General features: G+C 36.9%; 1 protein-coding gene across 5 annotated transcripts in view; it reads left to right on the top strand.

Annotated features, from left to right (window-relative positions):
- Positions 1–18628, top strand: part of Btk29A (tyrosine-protein kinase Btk29A) — a 42481-nt gene that overhangs the window by 16619 nt on the left and 7234 nt on the right. Inside the window, exon 1 of one of the 5 annotated variants that reach the window (XM_011300948.1) lies at positions 5412–5711. The exons of the other annotated variants lie outside the window; for them this stretch is intronic. Within the exon in view, the coding sequence (XP_011299250.1) occupies positions 5546–5711 (166 nt within the window). The 5' untranslated portion in view covers positions 5412–5545. Of the gene's footprint in view, positions 1–5411; positions 5712–18628 lie in introns of those variants that run through there. 5 annotated transcript variants of the gene reach the window in all.

Genomic DNA, 18628 nt, shown 5'->3' with positions numbered 1-18628 from the left:
AAATTTAATTAGATTTTTATCTAGTGTAGTGATGAGGCCCTGACACTTGGTGGAATGATTTTCCAGTCAATATTTCCTCGGGATTATGCATCTAGTTTATCATCAATCACGTATGATATCCAGTGTAGCCTCTTCCTCAAAGATGCGAGTATAGTCCCTCGGATTAAGGTCACACATGCCCTAATACACTATACTGTATATTCAACAGCGTGTGTAATCTCATCTCATCAATTTCGGGAAGAATTCCCATAGAATTACCGGATAATACTGTAATTTTAACCAAAGCCTAATTACTAAGTCGATCAGATGTGCACTATTTTCTCATTCGTTTCGTTTGTCTACGAATCTACTGTTTTCGCAGATGAATGTTTTCGTCGCAATGCCGCTGATCAATACCCATCAATTATTCGCATGCATTAAAACGTATTGCAAATGTGTTCTGACGTTGAAATATTGGTTCACCCGCATGTGCTTCATGAGTCATATCAATTAGTATTTAATAACCATTGGCAAACGACTTTCGGCAATCAATCGTTGAAAAAGAATTATTCCCCTGGGCATGTGGGCTCTACACGATATTAATTGATTATTAATTGATTAACGAAATTTCAGACTGAAAATATCTTTACAAAAACAATAATTTTCAGTAATTCAAAAATTATATTCAATTGAATTCCGAAAAAAAATTGGGGAATCATTTACAAAATTACAGTTTGAATTTTAAAGGAGAAAATTCCCGGAAATTTTTGATATTTTATGATCGAAACCTGAGAAATTTATACTGAATTATTTATTATCATTTTTTATTAATGATATTAATTTTTGTGACACAATTTTTCACTTGGTGATATTAATTTGACGATCTGAGAGTGAAAGAGTGTGAATAAATAAATCTCTTTGGTTTTGCCATTCAAGGGAAGTGTACCCACATAGTGTCGAAATACAGACGTAATTTCTTTCTGGGGCGTTCATTTTTCGCCGAGATCCGGCGGTTGATTCTCACTTAAAGAACTTGTAAAACTTGCAACTGCAACACAAGATACAAATACACCCACCTGTTTCACACAGACAGCCGGGTGTTAAGGACCTTTGATTTTTATTTGTGCCTCTTTTCTTCACGTCTTAACGGCCGGACGACCTCGCCCTCTTTTTCCCTCTTTTTTCTCCTCTTCCTTCTTTTTTTCAAATAATTTTCAAACCCCCCAGGCTGGTGTTGGCAACCTGGAGCAAAAGATCCGACTCCTTTTTGCCTAGCAAAACTGCCCGACCAAACTCATAAATAAAAAGAAAAGTGTCTAGCGTGATTGGCCCTGCGGCCACTTTACTCAATATTTTATGCTCGTGGTGGTTTTTTTTAAAATTCTGTCATCAGCAGCATCAACAAATCCGAGAGGATAAAAACTTTATTCAAAGCGACAAGTAATCAGGTCTTCATTAGCATTATTCGCTGATTATTTGAATCAAAGGAGCGGAATTACTCGGAATTTTGAACATTTTCAATAACAGAGTACTCCATTGACAGAACAAAAGTGAATTAAATTCGATGCGTCCTTTGTGCATACCCGGAGCCATCAAAATCCAGCATGAGATGTCATCCATCCACCATTTAATTACGATCTCGCTAATACCTGCGCTGCAGAATAAAAAGATAAAAATAGTTGAGTAATAATGAGAGTAAATGAAATTGGAGAGAAATTAGTGGTTTTTGTTGAACCGAGGCCGTTGGTTATGCCATGGGAGAAGATAATGAGCTGGGCCAAGCCCCTCAGCACCAAGAGCTCAATGTTTCAGCTGATGCCGCACCTCAGCAACTCATTGCCCCAAATATATATAACAATCTAATCCATTTTCACATCACCGACCTCACTGTCATACCATTCTCATACAACAAGTCACACCAACTCCATTTGTCAATTGAATTTATCGTGAGCCAACGGTATACCACTAAATTCCAGATGATAATACATTTCAAGAGGAAATACAACTGCTTGGGGTAGCAAGATTGTTCTCGCCAGTGGCATTTAAAAAAGGGGCTTGACATTCTCTGTACAACCATTGCCCAAGGAAATGTAATGAATTTTACTCAACCAATCGTTAATGTTAAATATATAAATCCATTAATAAATATATTTTAAATAAACAAGAAATAAACAAGAAATAAACAAGAAATAAACAAGAACTGTTCAAGTCCCAGAATTTTCCGAACAAAAGGAACTTTTTCCCAAAATAAAATTTGGCAAATAAAAGCCAAATGAAATCCAGAAAAAAAAATACTGAAATGAAATATTAATATTTCATCTCCATGGATTATTTTCATTAAAAATTCTTGAAAATTATTTCGCAATGAGGAAAACCCAGATAATGAAATCGAAATAAACTCATGAATTATTTTCCCTCGTGATTTCCATGAAAAATCATCCACGATATTTAATATTACAGTATGAGTTACGAAAGAATTTTAATATGAGGAGAACGAGAGGGATTGCTTTAGAAATTCATAATTTACGATTGTACGTTGGTGACGGGAGGTTTTTCCATAAATTTCCTGTCATTCGGTTGGAGGGGGTTGGCATGGGGCGATCGGTAGTGATGGGGGATGATGGGGGGATGATTGGAGGATGATGGGGGGATGATTGGGGGATGATGCAAGGGTAACGGGTGAATATCCAAAGTTGGATACAGGGTAAACGTTGTAAAAGAGGTTTTTAAACGTGATTCGATAGTCGTGACACGACCACCACCACCAACAACCTAAAACCATTTTATAAGTGTGTGCTTGGCGCTTTTCTCGATGCTCGCGCAGGCGATAAATTGGTCTCCCTTGCATTTTATCCCGGGATCGCTTCCATTCCATACATGTGCTCTATAGATGCAATATAAAACGTCGAAACTCGATAGCTCACTACCCGCGCTTTTATGAATTGCTTCGGAATATCGTGTATTTTGAGCGCACAACTGCTCTCTTCTTTCTTCCATTTTTTTTCATTAGTTTTTGCCCCGTCACGAGACAATGGATCAATTGAAATGGGAATGGAAGAATCGTTCAATCTGCGGCGCTCCAGTTTATGAGCAATCGGAGATTATGCTGTTTGTTGCATGTCCTTCAGGGAATTTTACAAGTACCACCTGGGGGTTATTATCCGATGATAATTTCCGGTTTTCTTCAAACTATTTATCTGACTATTTATATTCCACTTGGAATGGACGAGTGATAAAACACCACGGAATTGATAATAAATTTGCCGTTGCGGAATGGGGAAAATCATTTTTTTTTATCGCGATAGTTACGTCATATTGTGAATTATACATTTAATCTGAATTACTATTACGTATTCATGATTTTTATTTTTCTATCTAGTCGGTTCATTATTCAGCACTCCCGGGAATTATTGAGTTATAATATATATGGATTTACTATGGTATTCTCATCGCTCGGAATCCACAACATCAATATCAGATGATCAATTTAATTCATCAATTCCCCATTTACTGTTATTATGAAAATTCTATGCATTGTGGTAACAAGTAATTGCGGTATGAATTGTGGATGTAATAATTGACACTGGGCTTTTAGCCGTTGCATTTTAATTAACGACGAATTGAAATTTAACTTTGATAATTCTCAAAGAGAAATATAGTAATTACATCTGGAATTTAAAGAGGAAAATCTGTTTGGAAAATCTAACGAGGACAGTCTAGCTTTAAAGGTTTTTTTATTTTAAAATACGACTCTTATCTGCAGTTTACGCAGCCCCATGTTTAAATATTAAATGAAACGTGATGATTTAACAATAAATTAAAATAGTTTACGGCATTCTTGACACTATTTGCTTCGACCACTGATAACAACGAGAACAAATAGGATTATAATTTCAACTGGCATTTCAATCATTGCATCTTCAATCTCGTCAATCTGGAAAAAAATTAATTTCATCTAAAGTTATTCATTAAAAAATTTTATTAAAAAAGTTTTCAGGTTTTAAAAATATTCTTCAAATCCAGTGATAGCGATGTCTGAATCAATTTCAATATTTCATATTTTTCCATATTTTTTTGAGAACAGAATATCAATTGATAAATACAAATACTTAAGAAATCTACAATTATCCACTCGACTAAACACGATAGAACCGTGAAAATATATTTAAAAAAATTCTTTCACGTAAAGTAATGAGAGAGTATTTTTTCTCATTGTCCAAACAATAAAAATGATTCCCTAATTCAAAGCAATATCCAGAACTCGAGAAAAATTCCTCTCTCAGTTGGCTGGAGCCTTTTCAATCTCAGCACTAATAAAGGCTTTCCTCCTAGAGTACCCCGTGCTATATCATGATAAATTCCCCCAGTAAAATGAAGTTGACAGAATAAGAAAAAGAAATCTCCATTCCTCGAGCATTTAAAATAGTTGCCGGCAATTTATTTCAGTGGAAAGAAATCATCATCACAAAGAGAAAAATATTCCCCTTAACAGTTACACTCGTGAAACATTTTCCGGACTTGCTATTTAAACCCGTTAGTCACTCTGTTGTCTCTTGGCCAAGATACTGATGCTGTTACCTAGGGTCGAGGAACACCAGTGAAAATATCAGTCACGACTTTTATTCCCCGGTGGAGGGGTTGAACCTGGGGATCCACAATGTTCTCATCTTCTCCCACTGCATTTATTTTTTAAAAATTTCTCTTGCTGTTTGCATTATACACGATGGAAGAGAGGTACCTGGTGCAATAGATACTCACGGGGCTCAAGCACCTCTCCCTTCCCTTCTCTTATACCTCATGAAAGAAGAAAAGAGGGAGATAAAAAAAAATGCATAAATGTTCTTTCGACATTTAAAACCCAAGACAATCACAAGTGAATTGGGATTTTGCCTTTAACATTCCAATCCCATACCCCAGAGACTCTTCCGCGCTGTCTCTGAATGTTAATTTTTCCATCGTCATTTCAGAGATTCACCGCGGGATTAAGCCACAAAAAGTACTTGATACCGTGGTATGTGTCAATGAAACAATATCAGTAATCTCAGGTGACAAATTATTATCCTCACGCTGATGAATATTCCAATTCCCAACGGTTCATTACCTAAAGTGCATATCAATATTGATAACCCACGGAGATTAAAGTCCCAGATATTCGAGTCATCATTTTGACAGAGTGGGAAGTGAGTTTGAGACTGTCTTCATTACCATTGATTATATTCTATTATTAAAAGACTTTGGAAAGTAACATCTAGGCACGATAGAAGGTGAAACTCTGGTGGAATGGGGATAAATATCATGGGGAAGGGGAGAATTCGCTGAACAAGAGAGGTGGAGGTGAAAAAAATACCTGATGGAAGGACTTGAATTGAAGGAACGAGAGAGGGGACTAAACTGTAAGACTGTCTCGAGTTGTTTCAGTGGTCGACGGCAGCTAGTGGAATCTAGACGTCGACCAAACGGTTATTTATCCTATCAAAACATCAGCATCAAATCCCAACGACAATTAATCGTTGAATCGTTATTAAATAATCGGATAGTCGAGTGAAGAGTGTTGTAACCAAAGTGGATGATAAATTCTGTTGGCGTAGCTTGTGGAAATTTGAGTGGTTACCAAGGTGTAAACTTGACGGAAATTACAAATATGATGGTTATAAGTGCCCTGAAGCAGGTTGCCAATGCTGCCACCAATGCTGTACACTCGGCTACCGGTACTCATGGCCACGTCACTTCCGGTAAAATATTGTACCTTTTTCTTTTCACTTATTTCAGTTTTCTTCAATTTTTACCAGATCTTTTACCCGCCGCTGGTTATTTTTGATATTTCATATCTAGCTCCTGCTGTCAGAACAATTCCGGGGGATATAAAAATCCCCGGGTGTCGATTGCAATGGAGTCAGTAATGAAATAAAATAGGGGTAGGGGAAGCTTGAAATGAAATATTTTTGTGACCCAGTCACAAGTGCAGACAGCGAAAACCCGTTTATTCCACTTTTAGTGCCGATGGAATATAATCGATACTGTACCGTACACGATAGTTTATCATTAGACTAAATAAACTGATAGATAAATTTTCCGGGTTAAATATTGTTTCGAAAGTAATAAATGGAATTCATGTGCTGAATATTGAACTGAATGAATTTGTTCAAACAACTAATTCACATTTTGGATTTCAATTGGAAATTTTTCTCTGCAATGTTTTTAACATTTCATTTTGCCAATAGAACTTTTATAGACAGTTCACATAGTATCGTTTATATAAAACCGATCATATCCGCGAATCAAACATTAATTGCCGGGAAATGCTTAAATAAAAAAATGAACAAATAAATTAAAAATTTCGCGTTATTACGAGCGTGATCTAATAAAATCGAGTACAAATGACAGGGGAATGAAAATATGAAAACAGATTGATCACATTTGCCTCTTGTAGCCAGTCCGTAATTCAAATTTTCGGGCTGAGAAATACGACGTACAGGATTTGTTATCACTATGCATCGAGTTTTCAAACTGGGATGAATACCCAGTAGTGTCCCTTTGCTCTCTCTATAGAAGGGTAATTGTCAGGATGCATAGAGCTCGGTTAGTTTGCCCTCGGTACAGAGCAATCACGAAATGTCACAGCTGTTTGTTACAAAAGTGAATGGAAAGTGACGGTGATTCCCAAAACACGTTGACATTCACTTTTTTCCACGAGTATAAAATTTCCCCTCCGTTATTTCATACTCCGGCATTTTATCCGGGTGTTATGAACCGATTGCGTGAGGTCATTGTTCGAATTACGATTCTTTGCGCTCTGATAGAAAAAAAAGAGCTGCACCGGTTGAAAAAAAAAAAAAAAAACGCTGGATAAATAGATAGAGCACGAAAGACGGATGTACCTCGATATATTTTTTCTTCTCGCTCTCATGAGCGACAGTTTCTCTGCCCCTGCATTAACGTTAATCATTCAACGCGAATGGCAGTTGCAGAAGTTGACAAGGCATCTTGACACCTCAGGATGCTGTTTTACTCGGGTTTAGGTGGGGGCGGGTACATTGAAACTCCTTGCGCAAGCCACAACTCTGCAATGTAATCCCCTTGGTCTCATGCAGTGGGCGAAACCCACTGACTTTATAAAAAAAAAAAAATTAAAAACAGAGATAAAAATATACACTCGTCTCGGTTTTGACATTCAACCCGAGCCCCAAAAATTCAATGATAATTACCTCCACCGTGCGTATTGGAGGTTAAAATTGGTATTTTAACCCCCGCCCTTGGAGCCAATTAACTGGAATTTATGTTCCTCATTTGAATTCACCGCAACAGTCTCTATTTGAATTTTCACCTGAAATGTTTTAATTCCGGGCACTCGAGAAATATTGAACAACTCCGGTGTATGAATTTTAAATGGATAATTATATTTCAATAAGGACTCCAGTACCAGAACCCATTAATTTCTTTCGTATATGGTTTATTTACTCTGAATTTTTAAGCATTAGTGCAAATAGTAATATTTGGTGGTTGGAAATTATTACTTGGTTGTGGGTGCAACAGGATTCTCTGAATCGAATAACATCTGGAGTAATAGAAATCGATGGATGTTGGTGACAGCATTCCCTGTTGCTCTCCAGGATTTGTAATTTATATCTGATCACGGCTGGTTGAACCTGCTGTTGCCCATGTGTCTGAATTTTTTTTTTATCTTTTTAAAACGCGTGGCAAGTATAACGGTAGAACTCTCTCTGGCAAGGTCGACAACAGCTACGTCTTGGTGCAAGTGCTCGTTGTTCACTTGCCTGTGTCGGATGTTTTTTTCTCTGATTATTCACATTTTCCTGACTTTTTACCTCCTATTCTTCCCTGTGACATAAAAACCGTACGATGGAAAAGTGAAAAATACTGGATTTCCGCATTTTTACGCTTTCATGAAGAATGTGGTATTCCATTTTGCTAAATGAGAGATTAAAAATCGAATCAATAGATGAGGATTAATAACGATGATGGAATCAGCTGATTTAAAAAGGAGAAATTATTACCAAATTAATGAGGAAAAAAGTATCAATTCTTTCACTGAGACTTTTATTATCTTAACTTGTTTCATTCTCTAAATAATCGTTAAATTTCCAAATGAATTTCAAAAAATAGAATTCAATTGCTCAAGTTCTAGCAATAATAATAAGTAATCGCAATAGCTGAAGAAAATTCAACATCTGATGCCAATACATATTGGATAACAGAATATATCCGAAGATCACCCACCTCTCGTAGGAATTTACATCACTCACTTGTCGACACATATCGAACTCTAATATTGCATGTATCAGCCCCAATACCTTGCGATTCCCCTCGATTTCCACTTTCGTAACGCCAAGTTATAGAGAAACTGCAGCATCTCGAATGACTTGATCAATAACTTCCACATAACATCCCACATATCACATTTATTTATTCACAACTCACCAAAAGCTAAATCGAGATATTAACCTGTCCATGGCCCTAAACAACAGCCGTATTCCTCTCTGTATTTGCCAATCAGAATCGAGCTCAAGACAATCGATAAAAATATTTATCGACTGAATAAAAATAAAACTATCTGCACCTCACACCCATGATTCATTGTTTCACTTCCCCATTCTGTGCCATCGAAACGGAGCTAGCAATCACATTAATAAGACATTCAATATGATGAGAAATGACTGAAAGTTTTCCCGGGGACATAAAAATTTTCAGCATTCGCTTATTTTATAGCCCCCCGGAAAATTCCCTCGAGTTCAATTCACTGGAATTCAGTTTCTCTTCATAGTCAAGTACTTTGAAAGGTCTTGAACTAAAATTACAGCAATTCCCCTCCCATCAGTACAATATTTTCAATGGTCTCTGTCAAAAAAAACAGAAAGAACAATTATCATCAATTCTTACATGTGATAATGAACTTGGAATGAGGATGTTGATTTAATGAGTCTCTTTAAAGAGGAACAAGGGTTTTAATGTTATGTCACGGAAGTACGATGGATTCGCTGTAATTATTTTCCAGTTGCATCATTCTTGATCAACTCGGCATTCCATCGGCTTCAATTGCTCTTCCATAACAAACATGAGAGCCTTCAGCGATTTAAAAAATTCAGCGAGGAGAGGATTTAATCCACTAAAGGTCGTTTCCTTCGTTGCAATATCGACACCTTTACTGTCATTGTTAGTCGATTATTATTCTCCATTCATCGCAAGGACACTGGGGTCTCACTATCTTTTTACATGGCCAAACATCATTTATACAGCGGATACGTGCATCGCTGGGCTTTACCTGTAATGACCCAGCACAAATGATTATCTTTGATCACCTGTAAGCGGTGACGTTGAAACATGTTTCCATTCCAATGAGCATATCAGTAATCCTCTCAATCCCAGAATATACCTCGGGGTTCAATTTTTCAGACCAACTTTTGATAATTAACGCATTTTCTGTAATCAGGGGTTTCATCTTTATTATTTCATTGGCGCTCTAATTTAAACGAGGATAAGTGCAGTTTTTTTGATGCCAGTTTTTAGGGAATATCTCGGAACTGAGGGGAGATAATGGGATTTTTATGAGTACCTTTTATGTGCATCTCGCAATTCTCTACGGAAAAGGTCTCCGCGAAAATATCGCTGGCTGCCTTCAGTTCCGAGATTTTGGGGAAAAACGGGCGGCGAAAAAAATTTGAAAATTATAAAATTCAATTCTTTTATGCATTCTCTGCAGGGGAGAAAATTTTAAAATTTACGGAGTGTATTCTAATTGTTTATGCAAAATTCTGATAGAAATTCTGGAAAAATCTCTCTTGCGTGGTGTCCTTGGGTGGCACATCTGAGGTGTGCAATTATTTAATTGCTCGTCTGGTGTGGGCGAATGCACAAAAGAAATAACTGACGCAGCATCTAACATTGTATCGGGGAAAAAAAATTCCAGATGAGGTCTGGATGATCCCAGATATAACGGCAGAGTGTGGAAGGAGAAATTCTCTTCTGCCCACCTCTCTCGAGTTTCGATCGATCTCTCTGGATAGTTGCCAAAGACTGACTGTTACGAAATCCATCGAGAGTATGAACCATCACCTTGATGTGGTATTGATAACAATAAGACCGGCCATCCTGAAATTTTTTTGAGGAACTGTCCCCCAAGTAATCCGAGATTTCAAATATTTCTTTACCTAAATAATCTGCTGGAAAAAAATGAAATTTGTTTTAAAATTTGTTTTAAAATTTGTTTTAAAATTTGTTTTAAAATTTTTTAAATAATAAAAAGAGCTCTTTAAATCTGGAAAAATTACATGAATTCAGATGGAATCAGTTCTGAAATCATCCGAGATCATGTGAAGATTCCATAAAAAATGGAATGACAAATGACGAGTGTTGAAATAAATGTTGGAAGTTAGAAAAAAGCTGCGTAAAAAAGGAACGAGAAAATCCTGCATTATTCAATGAGAACAGTTTCTCGGAAAAGTTTGAAAGTTGGGATGAGAGGCCTGTTTCACCGTGACGTAATATTGGATGGTGTTGGATCCATTGACAGTCAGCCAAATCGTCAGCCCTCTCTACCCCACCTCGACTTTCCAATTCACACCGACATGAATGGCTGAAAAAAATGCCCACCACTGCTTAATGAAACGTTGGAAAAAAAAAAGAAAAAAATTCCTCACTCCCTCGACTGCAGTATTCTCAAGATTATCCTCCAGAGATGAGGTTCTTGGTACCCCCAGGCTATCTATTCCGGGATTGTTCATTCTTTTTCGTATACTCAGGATTTAATAAAATGGTAATATTGTCGTCATTATGAGATACAGTAGCATCGTTGGGCAGAGAAATAAAAAAAAATGATAAATTCTATATTCAGTCGACTGTATACCGCCGAGTTTCTCCATTTTGAGCACATCCACCCGATATTCCACTATTGAATTATTCAGAAACGAAATGTCTCTGGGAAACTGTGGAGGAGAATTAAGAGAGAAACTATTCGCCTCCAAGTTTGTTCCTACGATCTGCTAAATTTGTACCAAATCCGCGCTTTCCCGAGTCTCAAAATCCCACACTCCAGAGAAATCTTTTCCCATCAATCAATATAAATTAAATCACTAAAAAAATAATAGATTAAACTGCAACGACTTCAAACCCACAAATTAAATAATAGAATAATCCCAAACAAATATGTGATCACATAAATTGATTTACTAGAATAATTTTATCACCGAATAGAATAATGATGTCAGCAAAAACATATTTTTCATTTTAACGTTGAAAAATCACTTGTCGCAGTGAATAATTCCTCTCCATTACTCAATCCCATTGCGTATTATTTCATTCACAAAAAACATTTGTCAGCCCCGATTGGAGATATATTAAAGTCGAGATTTTCCAGCACACCTAGTGATTTCAACCATGGAATGGGCTGGATGCGTCGCATCAGTCGAGAGGGCACTTCCAGCACAAATTGCGACCCAATAATGACAAAGTGATCGAGTTTTGTCGTGTTTGCAGATCGATTACCCTCGATGTAGCCGTGATATCCCGATAAATTTCGTTTTGTTCGATCTCTTCTATCCCCTTCGCCTCAGAATCCTGACATTGTCTTCATTATCGAAAGATTATCCACTGCAATAAGATAAAATAATAACTCCATTAATTAACACACATTAAAACATTAATTGATAAAAAAAATATATTTATAATAGAAAATCTTTCATCGAAATTCCAGATGCCAATGGAGCGAGATTTATCCACTTGCAATTGGCTCTCACTAGTAATTGTCTTCCTCTTACGATTTAACAAGGAAAACTCACTCCGGATATCCATCGTTCATCATCGGATTTTTTTTTTTTCTTTTTCTCTTTCATCATTTCTTTTAATCACAAGTACAGGTCCTGTTGCCCCTTCTGTTTTCCCGTGGTCTATACTTTTCGTTTTCCTTTCACCTTTATTGCCTCCACTGGAAAACGTTTCCCTTTATTTCCACTCGACATTTTCCAGAGTTTTAATCTTTCTTTTATGTTGATCTACGCTTTATTCAATCCTGTCTTTTCATCAGCAATAGCCTCCATTCATGGGGGAAGTTTTTGAAACAGCTGGAGACAACTTGAGGATTAAATTTTAGAGTTTTTTTTTTCTCCGGTGGATTAAACGAAAGTGGATAATCGATTATTACGAATTCGGAGTGTCGGAAGGGTTTTCTGCTGATTGAGTGGCTCGCCTTTTTTTTTTCGATGGGTAGATTGTACGGGCTCGAGATAAGGAAGTGATCAGTAGAAACGTTAACTTGAATATTCAATATTTGCATAATGCTCAGGTACCCTTATCCCCAGAGATTCAACAAAAACAGAGTTTATCGAATTGATTGTCCCAAGTTTATTAGATCATCCACAGGAATAATCGAATCATTTCTGTTATCGATAAGACAATGCATCACCGATATTCAATATTATTGACTCATTACCAATTCATCAATTCCAATTTTCAATTCCTATTTATTTAATTATTTTATAATTATATAATTATTTTTATGTTTATTTCTATTAAATAGAGGGACTATTAATTATTTCTGATTACAAAGTTTCTCATGCATTCGGTAATCCCTTAGAAAAATAATTAAAAAATTCATCGCGTCTGCGCTATCGCACGAATTTCACGTTGAAATATCTATTTCATGAGTAGAATTCCACGAAGGCCTTGAAAATTCTTTGACCTACCCATGAATTTTAGAGATGTTACGGGTTTTATTAGGAGAAAGCCAAACTAGCTCCTTCCCACGTACGTCAATTCGACTCGGGTAGATTTTAATTATTGCGCAATCTAGAATAGAATTATCTTGTTTGACCACTTTAGCACGGACCGAGTTCATTTGCACCCGCAGCAATTAAATATTGATAATTGTTCTCACATTGTCAGCTGGCACTCACCACTAGACCCATGAATTCAGTGATAAAATCCAAAAATTACGCAATTCAATTTCACTCAGACTAAATTTTTGATGAGTATCTTTTTTACTCAGCAATGGCTGTCTCCAATTTGCATAAAATTTCTTCATTTTTCAACGTCACTCTTCAATTATTTTATTTACATAAAAAACTGCCAGGAATTTCCAGAAATTTCCAGAAATTTCCAGAAATTTCCAGAGATCTTCATGAATTTTTAGAAATTTCCAGGAATTTTTACGAGTAGTTGAATATCAATAATCATACGGGTCATGAATAAATTGTACAATTCATAGTATCACGACTTTCAGTAGATTTTTAATTTAATTGCGGTAATTAATTTCGGGTGATTATCATGATTTTTCTATTTCCGTGGCTGCATACGGGTCTGGAAATATATATTTATGCACATTATGCTTCGCTGAGAAGTTGACCTGTTTTTTTTTTCCAAGCTCGTTCCAACTACTGACGAACGAGTGTGTACCAACGAAAATGCTGGGCAACACCAATTGCCCAATGACCTGCATTTTGCTCGTTGAAGCAGCAAAAATTTTTTTATTCCCCATTTTTGTTACCTCTCCCGTTCATTTAAAAACACCAGTTTTCCCCAGAAAATCCAATTGAGTCACTCCTGAATTTTTAACACTAGGAGATATTTTTTCACTACCTCATCTGTCTACATTCCACTCACCTCCAGGGTCTGAATAACAATAATAAATCCAGGATGGATTAAATTTCATCCAGCGCCTGAAGAAAATATTGGATTATTACCATCATCTAGAGATTCTTATTCCCATCCCTGGGATGGAAATTGGAATGAATGTCTCAATGAGATTGTGATTTATGGATGAGACGAGTTGAATGATAAAATTCAAGGTTTTAATCAAAATGGAGTTCGCCTCACTATCCAAGGCAAAATCGGCCACACTCGGAAATTCTGTTTAACGTATCCAGTAGAATGGATAAGAGAGGGTTAATTCCCATGGTAATACAACTTTCAAGGACTTGGAAGTGGTCCAGAAATAAGCGAACAGCCGAGGAAAATTTGGGATAAAATTCGTGATCCAAAGTCCACCATTACCAGATATTATCCCCGAATACCGCCAAAATCCATTGATAATCGCTAAATATCCCTCCGATTCCCCAAAATAAAATCAATTAACAGAATATTTTCCGACGAATGCTTGAGAATCGCTTCTCATTGTCAGAAACACTTGAAGCGTATCTCTGTACCAGCAAAATATCGTGGAAAATCTTTGCCGAAGAAACTTCAAAGACCCCTGAACAATTTAATCTCGTGCTTTCATCCAGAAGTGAAGAACAAAGTGAAAAAAAAGAAGAAGAAAAAAAAACATGTAATTCCCATCTCCTGACTCCAGAGGGTAGAGTAACGAGAGAGGAATGGACAATTGATTTATCTCCGTGTTGAAAACTTCATTTTCGCATGGGTGTCCGCACGTTTAGTTGAATTAGTTGATCTCCTACAGTACACCACCATGAGGAAATTCACTTGTACAGAGCCCTCACCTCCTAATTAATGCATTTATTCCCTGGCAATCCAATGTCAGATAGTTATAGAGATTATATATCCTAGAAACACAATACCAACCTCACCTCAATATTAAGACAACCGTATAAAATAAAAAAAAAAAAACCCACAAATACCCATTGAAAAGATGGGGACATTACTGAAAGGAGATTGTTAATCCGCTTATATCTTCAGGTTTATGCATTTTTTGATGCACCAGGAGGGGTTTTCCCTCATGTCAAAGGGATGAGAGAGTTAATCGGCTCTACCACTGGGTCACCATTTTTTTTAGTTTAATCAGTGCAACAATGTTTGGAAAAATAACGAAGTGAATTTTTCTTCCGTCAGACAACTGTCAATAACTCTCTGTAGACAGGGAACACATTCGAATTCAATGGACATTCCGCTTTCGAACAATGAAACCCAGGTCTATCAACATTTTCACTCCAGATGGATTTATTTTCGCTGCTGGATAAATGGACAGTTTATGAAGGGCTTTTATCAATTAAAATTTTTATCCTGCTAGCTATTCCAGATATTCTTTATAAATGCAATCCCTCATCCAGTGGAGGCACTACAACTGCTATTAATGTTGTTAATTGATCGAAGTAAGGGTAATTGTTGTTTTTTATGGAGTCATGTTCCATCTGATTTTATATCCTCGGAGTCACTCGTTCAGTTGGAACATTTTCTATCGGTTTTATGTGCTGTTTCAGGACGAATAAACTGGGAAGAACTTGTGTGTATTTGTTGTTTACGGCGTCATTCAAAAATTATTCAACAAATTAAATGACTCCCGACCCCATCAACGTATGAGAATTGATCTCTAAAAATTGTCATAAACGGAATATTCAGGAGCATTTGGTCACCTTAACAAATTCAGGTTTATGTGGTCTATCAACGGTTTCATTGTTCCTGGAATAATTTGTTATTGGTAAATGGATAGGCGAATTATTGTGATCAATAACAATTTTGAATTAACCGTTGGGTTTTTTTTTTATATTGAAATAATTGAATTCATGGTACAGTGGAGGTATCGTAATTGTAGATAATCGGTTGAAATGGGAGTAATTGTTGATGGCGGGCTGTAATTTTTGGAATGACATGTTTCAGACCGTTTTATGGCTTTCGAAGGAATTCTCCATGGGGATATTTTCCACAGTTTGCATGCGTTTATGGGATGAGTTTATATGTATTGCGACGACATTTTATTGCATCTTTCGGAAATATCACTGGAAGGAAATCACCGAGACCGCATGAAAATGGGAAAACTGACCTCTTAAAACGAAATGTTCCGGAGAATATTCAATATTTGTTCATCTCAGCGAATAAATGTTTATTTCCCGGAATTTTGCAATGAATATTTTACTCCCGTCTTTTTTTAAATTCCGATGGACAATTTGAATTTCTCTCAATATTCGGAATGTTCATCGATTTTTCAAAAATAACATGCGAATAAATTCCTGCAAATACCTTGACATTTAAAATATTCTATCCACATAAATATTTACGTGCGCTACACGAAAAAAATCTTGATTTCCTTGACTTGCGAAACGTCTTTATCACCAAAAATTCCCTGAAAAATTGAATTCCCGTGAGTCAATTGAAAGGAAAAAATCTGGACCATTGGAAGCGATTATTTGCAGTAGCAAAATAGCAATTAGAATGCATGAAACTGGTACCGAGTATTTGTACAGTTGAAATGAAACTCTCATTAGACCCAAATTGGCGGTCAGTGAATTTCCCCTGTTAATCCACTAAAACTTAGCGAGTTTAAAGTTTAAACGGAGTATACGAGTGATTGATGTGCGCAGTGAGAATAGAAATGCAGGTGATACATGGGAATTAGGTATTGAAACACAGTGGTGAGATTGACCGTTTCTGAAATTGATGTGGTATCGAAGCCCCTTGCCTCGTCCACACACAAAGATCCCTGTGGTTCCGTATCCAAGCTATCTATCTCTACCCTCTGGTTGCGACCAATTACCCGTAATCCTATCGAATATACAATTCGCGGACACGATGGCTGTGCACTGATAACCGAACCATCGAATGACCAACCCTGACCCATCGATATAACCGATGTACACATGGACCAGTGCATCACCCAATTGCTCATCTTATCGTCTTGTAAGCAAGACCCCAATGCGTAATTTCACCACTTTGACATGAGATCTGATCGACCGAAAACATCAGCCCCCAAGCCTCCCCATCACAAACCACCCTATCCCCTAAATTAATAATTAATAATTAATAATTAACAATTTTTTCAAATTATTCGGAAATTGGTAAAACTGGGAAATCAACATTGAGTCATTTTTTTCGGAGACCCGTTTTTCGACGATATCTCGAGATTGAAGCGAGATAATAATATTTTCAAAGATACCTTTTTTGACGATCTCATCTTTTTCTATAGAAAATGTTCATGCTGAAAATTCGCTATGTGCCTTTGCTGCGGAGATATTCCATAAAAACTGGTCGTGGATGAAGTTGCAGATGTTAAAACTCATTAAAATTGTCATTTTTTGTAGATGATTTTTTAATGGAGTCTTCCACTCATCTATCTCGATTGATTCCATTTATTCACCAGCATTTTCCTTTCCGTCCATGACGTCTAATGGAAAAGCACTCCCTCCAAAGGTTCTGGCATAATCTTCATGCGAAAATGTTTCAGAAATCCGCAACCCCATGACAAATTCAGAACCTAATCTTCAGAGTAACCACTTCGTTGGCCCTCCCCCTATTCACTCATAATCTTAAATTGTTGATTGATATCCCACTCATAAACAATACAATATTGCTCTGCCCATCTATCATTCAACAATCGCTCTTCTCATTATTCATAAACTCGGAAAATCCTTTCCTCTTCTTTTTCTCTCTCAGAACTCCAGATCAAGAAGTTCAGGATCCATCAATACGCATCAATCATCCCGCAGATGCACCACGGCATTACCCAATCGTGCATCTCATGACATTTAATAAAAAACTTATGCACCTCTGCAGCTGCTTGTTATCATTCCTCAGAATCTGGAATTTTTCAGGATAAATCTCAGGACGAGGGTAAATTTCCTGAAAAACTTGAAGACAATTCATGACATCGCGAAAGTGGATCAATTTAAATCAATCCACATAATCCTCGATATAATCAATCAATATAAAAGCTACTGCCCAGTAAAATGACAATAAAATAATTAAACAACTGAATAATTAATATTGAAATATCCCAGGTTTATAAAATTATGCGGAATCGCTCCTGGAGATGACGAGTTGAGTGAAATTTCCTCAAGATCTTAATGAAGAATTGATTAATAATTTTTTGGGGGGTATCTCCTTTGAGATAATGAGAAGGGGAAAAATAGTTGTTGGGGGTGGAATGAGGAGGAAGAAGGGAATTTAAATAGAAGAAATTCAGAGGGGTAGTGAGCGTGCTGAACCGAGGGGAGGCTTTGAGGGTCGCATTGATTTTGTCTAGACAGGGTGGAGACTGGCCCCCGGAACGTATCGTCCCTGTCGCTTTGGCACACTCGACGCGCACCCATCACACCGGCTACCACCGGGTTAAAGTATTCCCCTGTTTGTCCCATAATCACCTTAAATATCCATCAAAATAAAGTGTCAATGACCCAATAGTTCCACCATGTTCGCCAAAAAATTGTGGAGCCAATGGAGATGTGAAACTTGAAATTTCACTCATGGATTGGATAATACTGTAGTGAGTAAGTTTTTTCCAACAACACCCACTATCATAAATTTTCAATATCACTCCTGGAATTTGAATATTGCCACTCTCCGAAGCCCGATACAGTCCCCAATATTGATTGCATCTCATCAATGGAGGGGTGATTTTTTTTTAAAACTATTTTGCAAGAATAACGTGAAAGTACCCGTGGAATGGATATTTCATCAGTTACATAGATCCCTAACAACAATCTCGTTATCTGGTTTTCCTTCTTTTCATCGGAATTTTTCCCGGCTTTTCACTCCACCCCCGGGTCTCCAGTACCTACTTTTCATTATGATTATCGATAATGTTGTTTATTCCTTATAAAGGATGACAACGACAGGGACGGATGCACGAGCTCCATTATTTCCCCTAGTCATTCACCCACGGACTCCTGGGTAGCAGAAAAGCGGCTTTCTCCATTTTTTTTTTTTTCGTTGCTCTTCACTTTTTCATTCATTTTTTTTCACTTCCGGTTGG

The sequence above is a fragment of the Fopius arisanus genome, unplaced genomic scaffold (assembly GCF_000806365.1).
Source record: "Fopius arisanus strain USDA-PBARC FA_bdor unplaced genomic scaffold, ASM80636v1 scaffold00001, whole genome shotgun sequence".
NCBI lineage: Eukaryota > Metazoa > Arthropoda > Insecta > Hymenoptera > Braconidae > Fopius > Fopius arisanus.
This window is presented reverse-complemented; position numbering and strand designations above follow the sequence as displayed.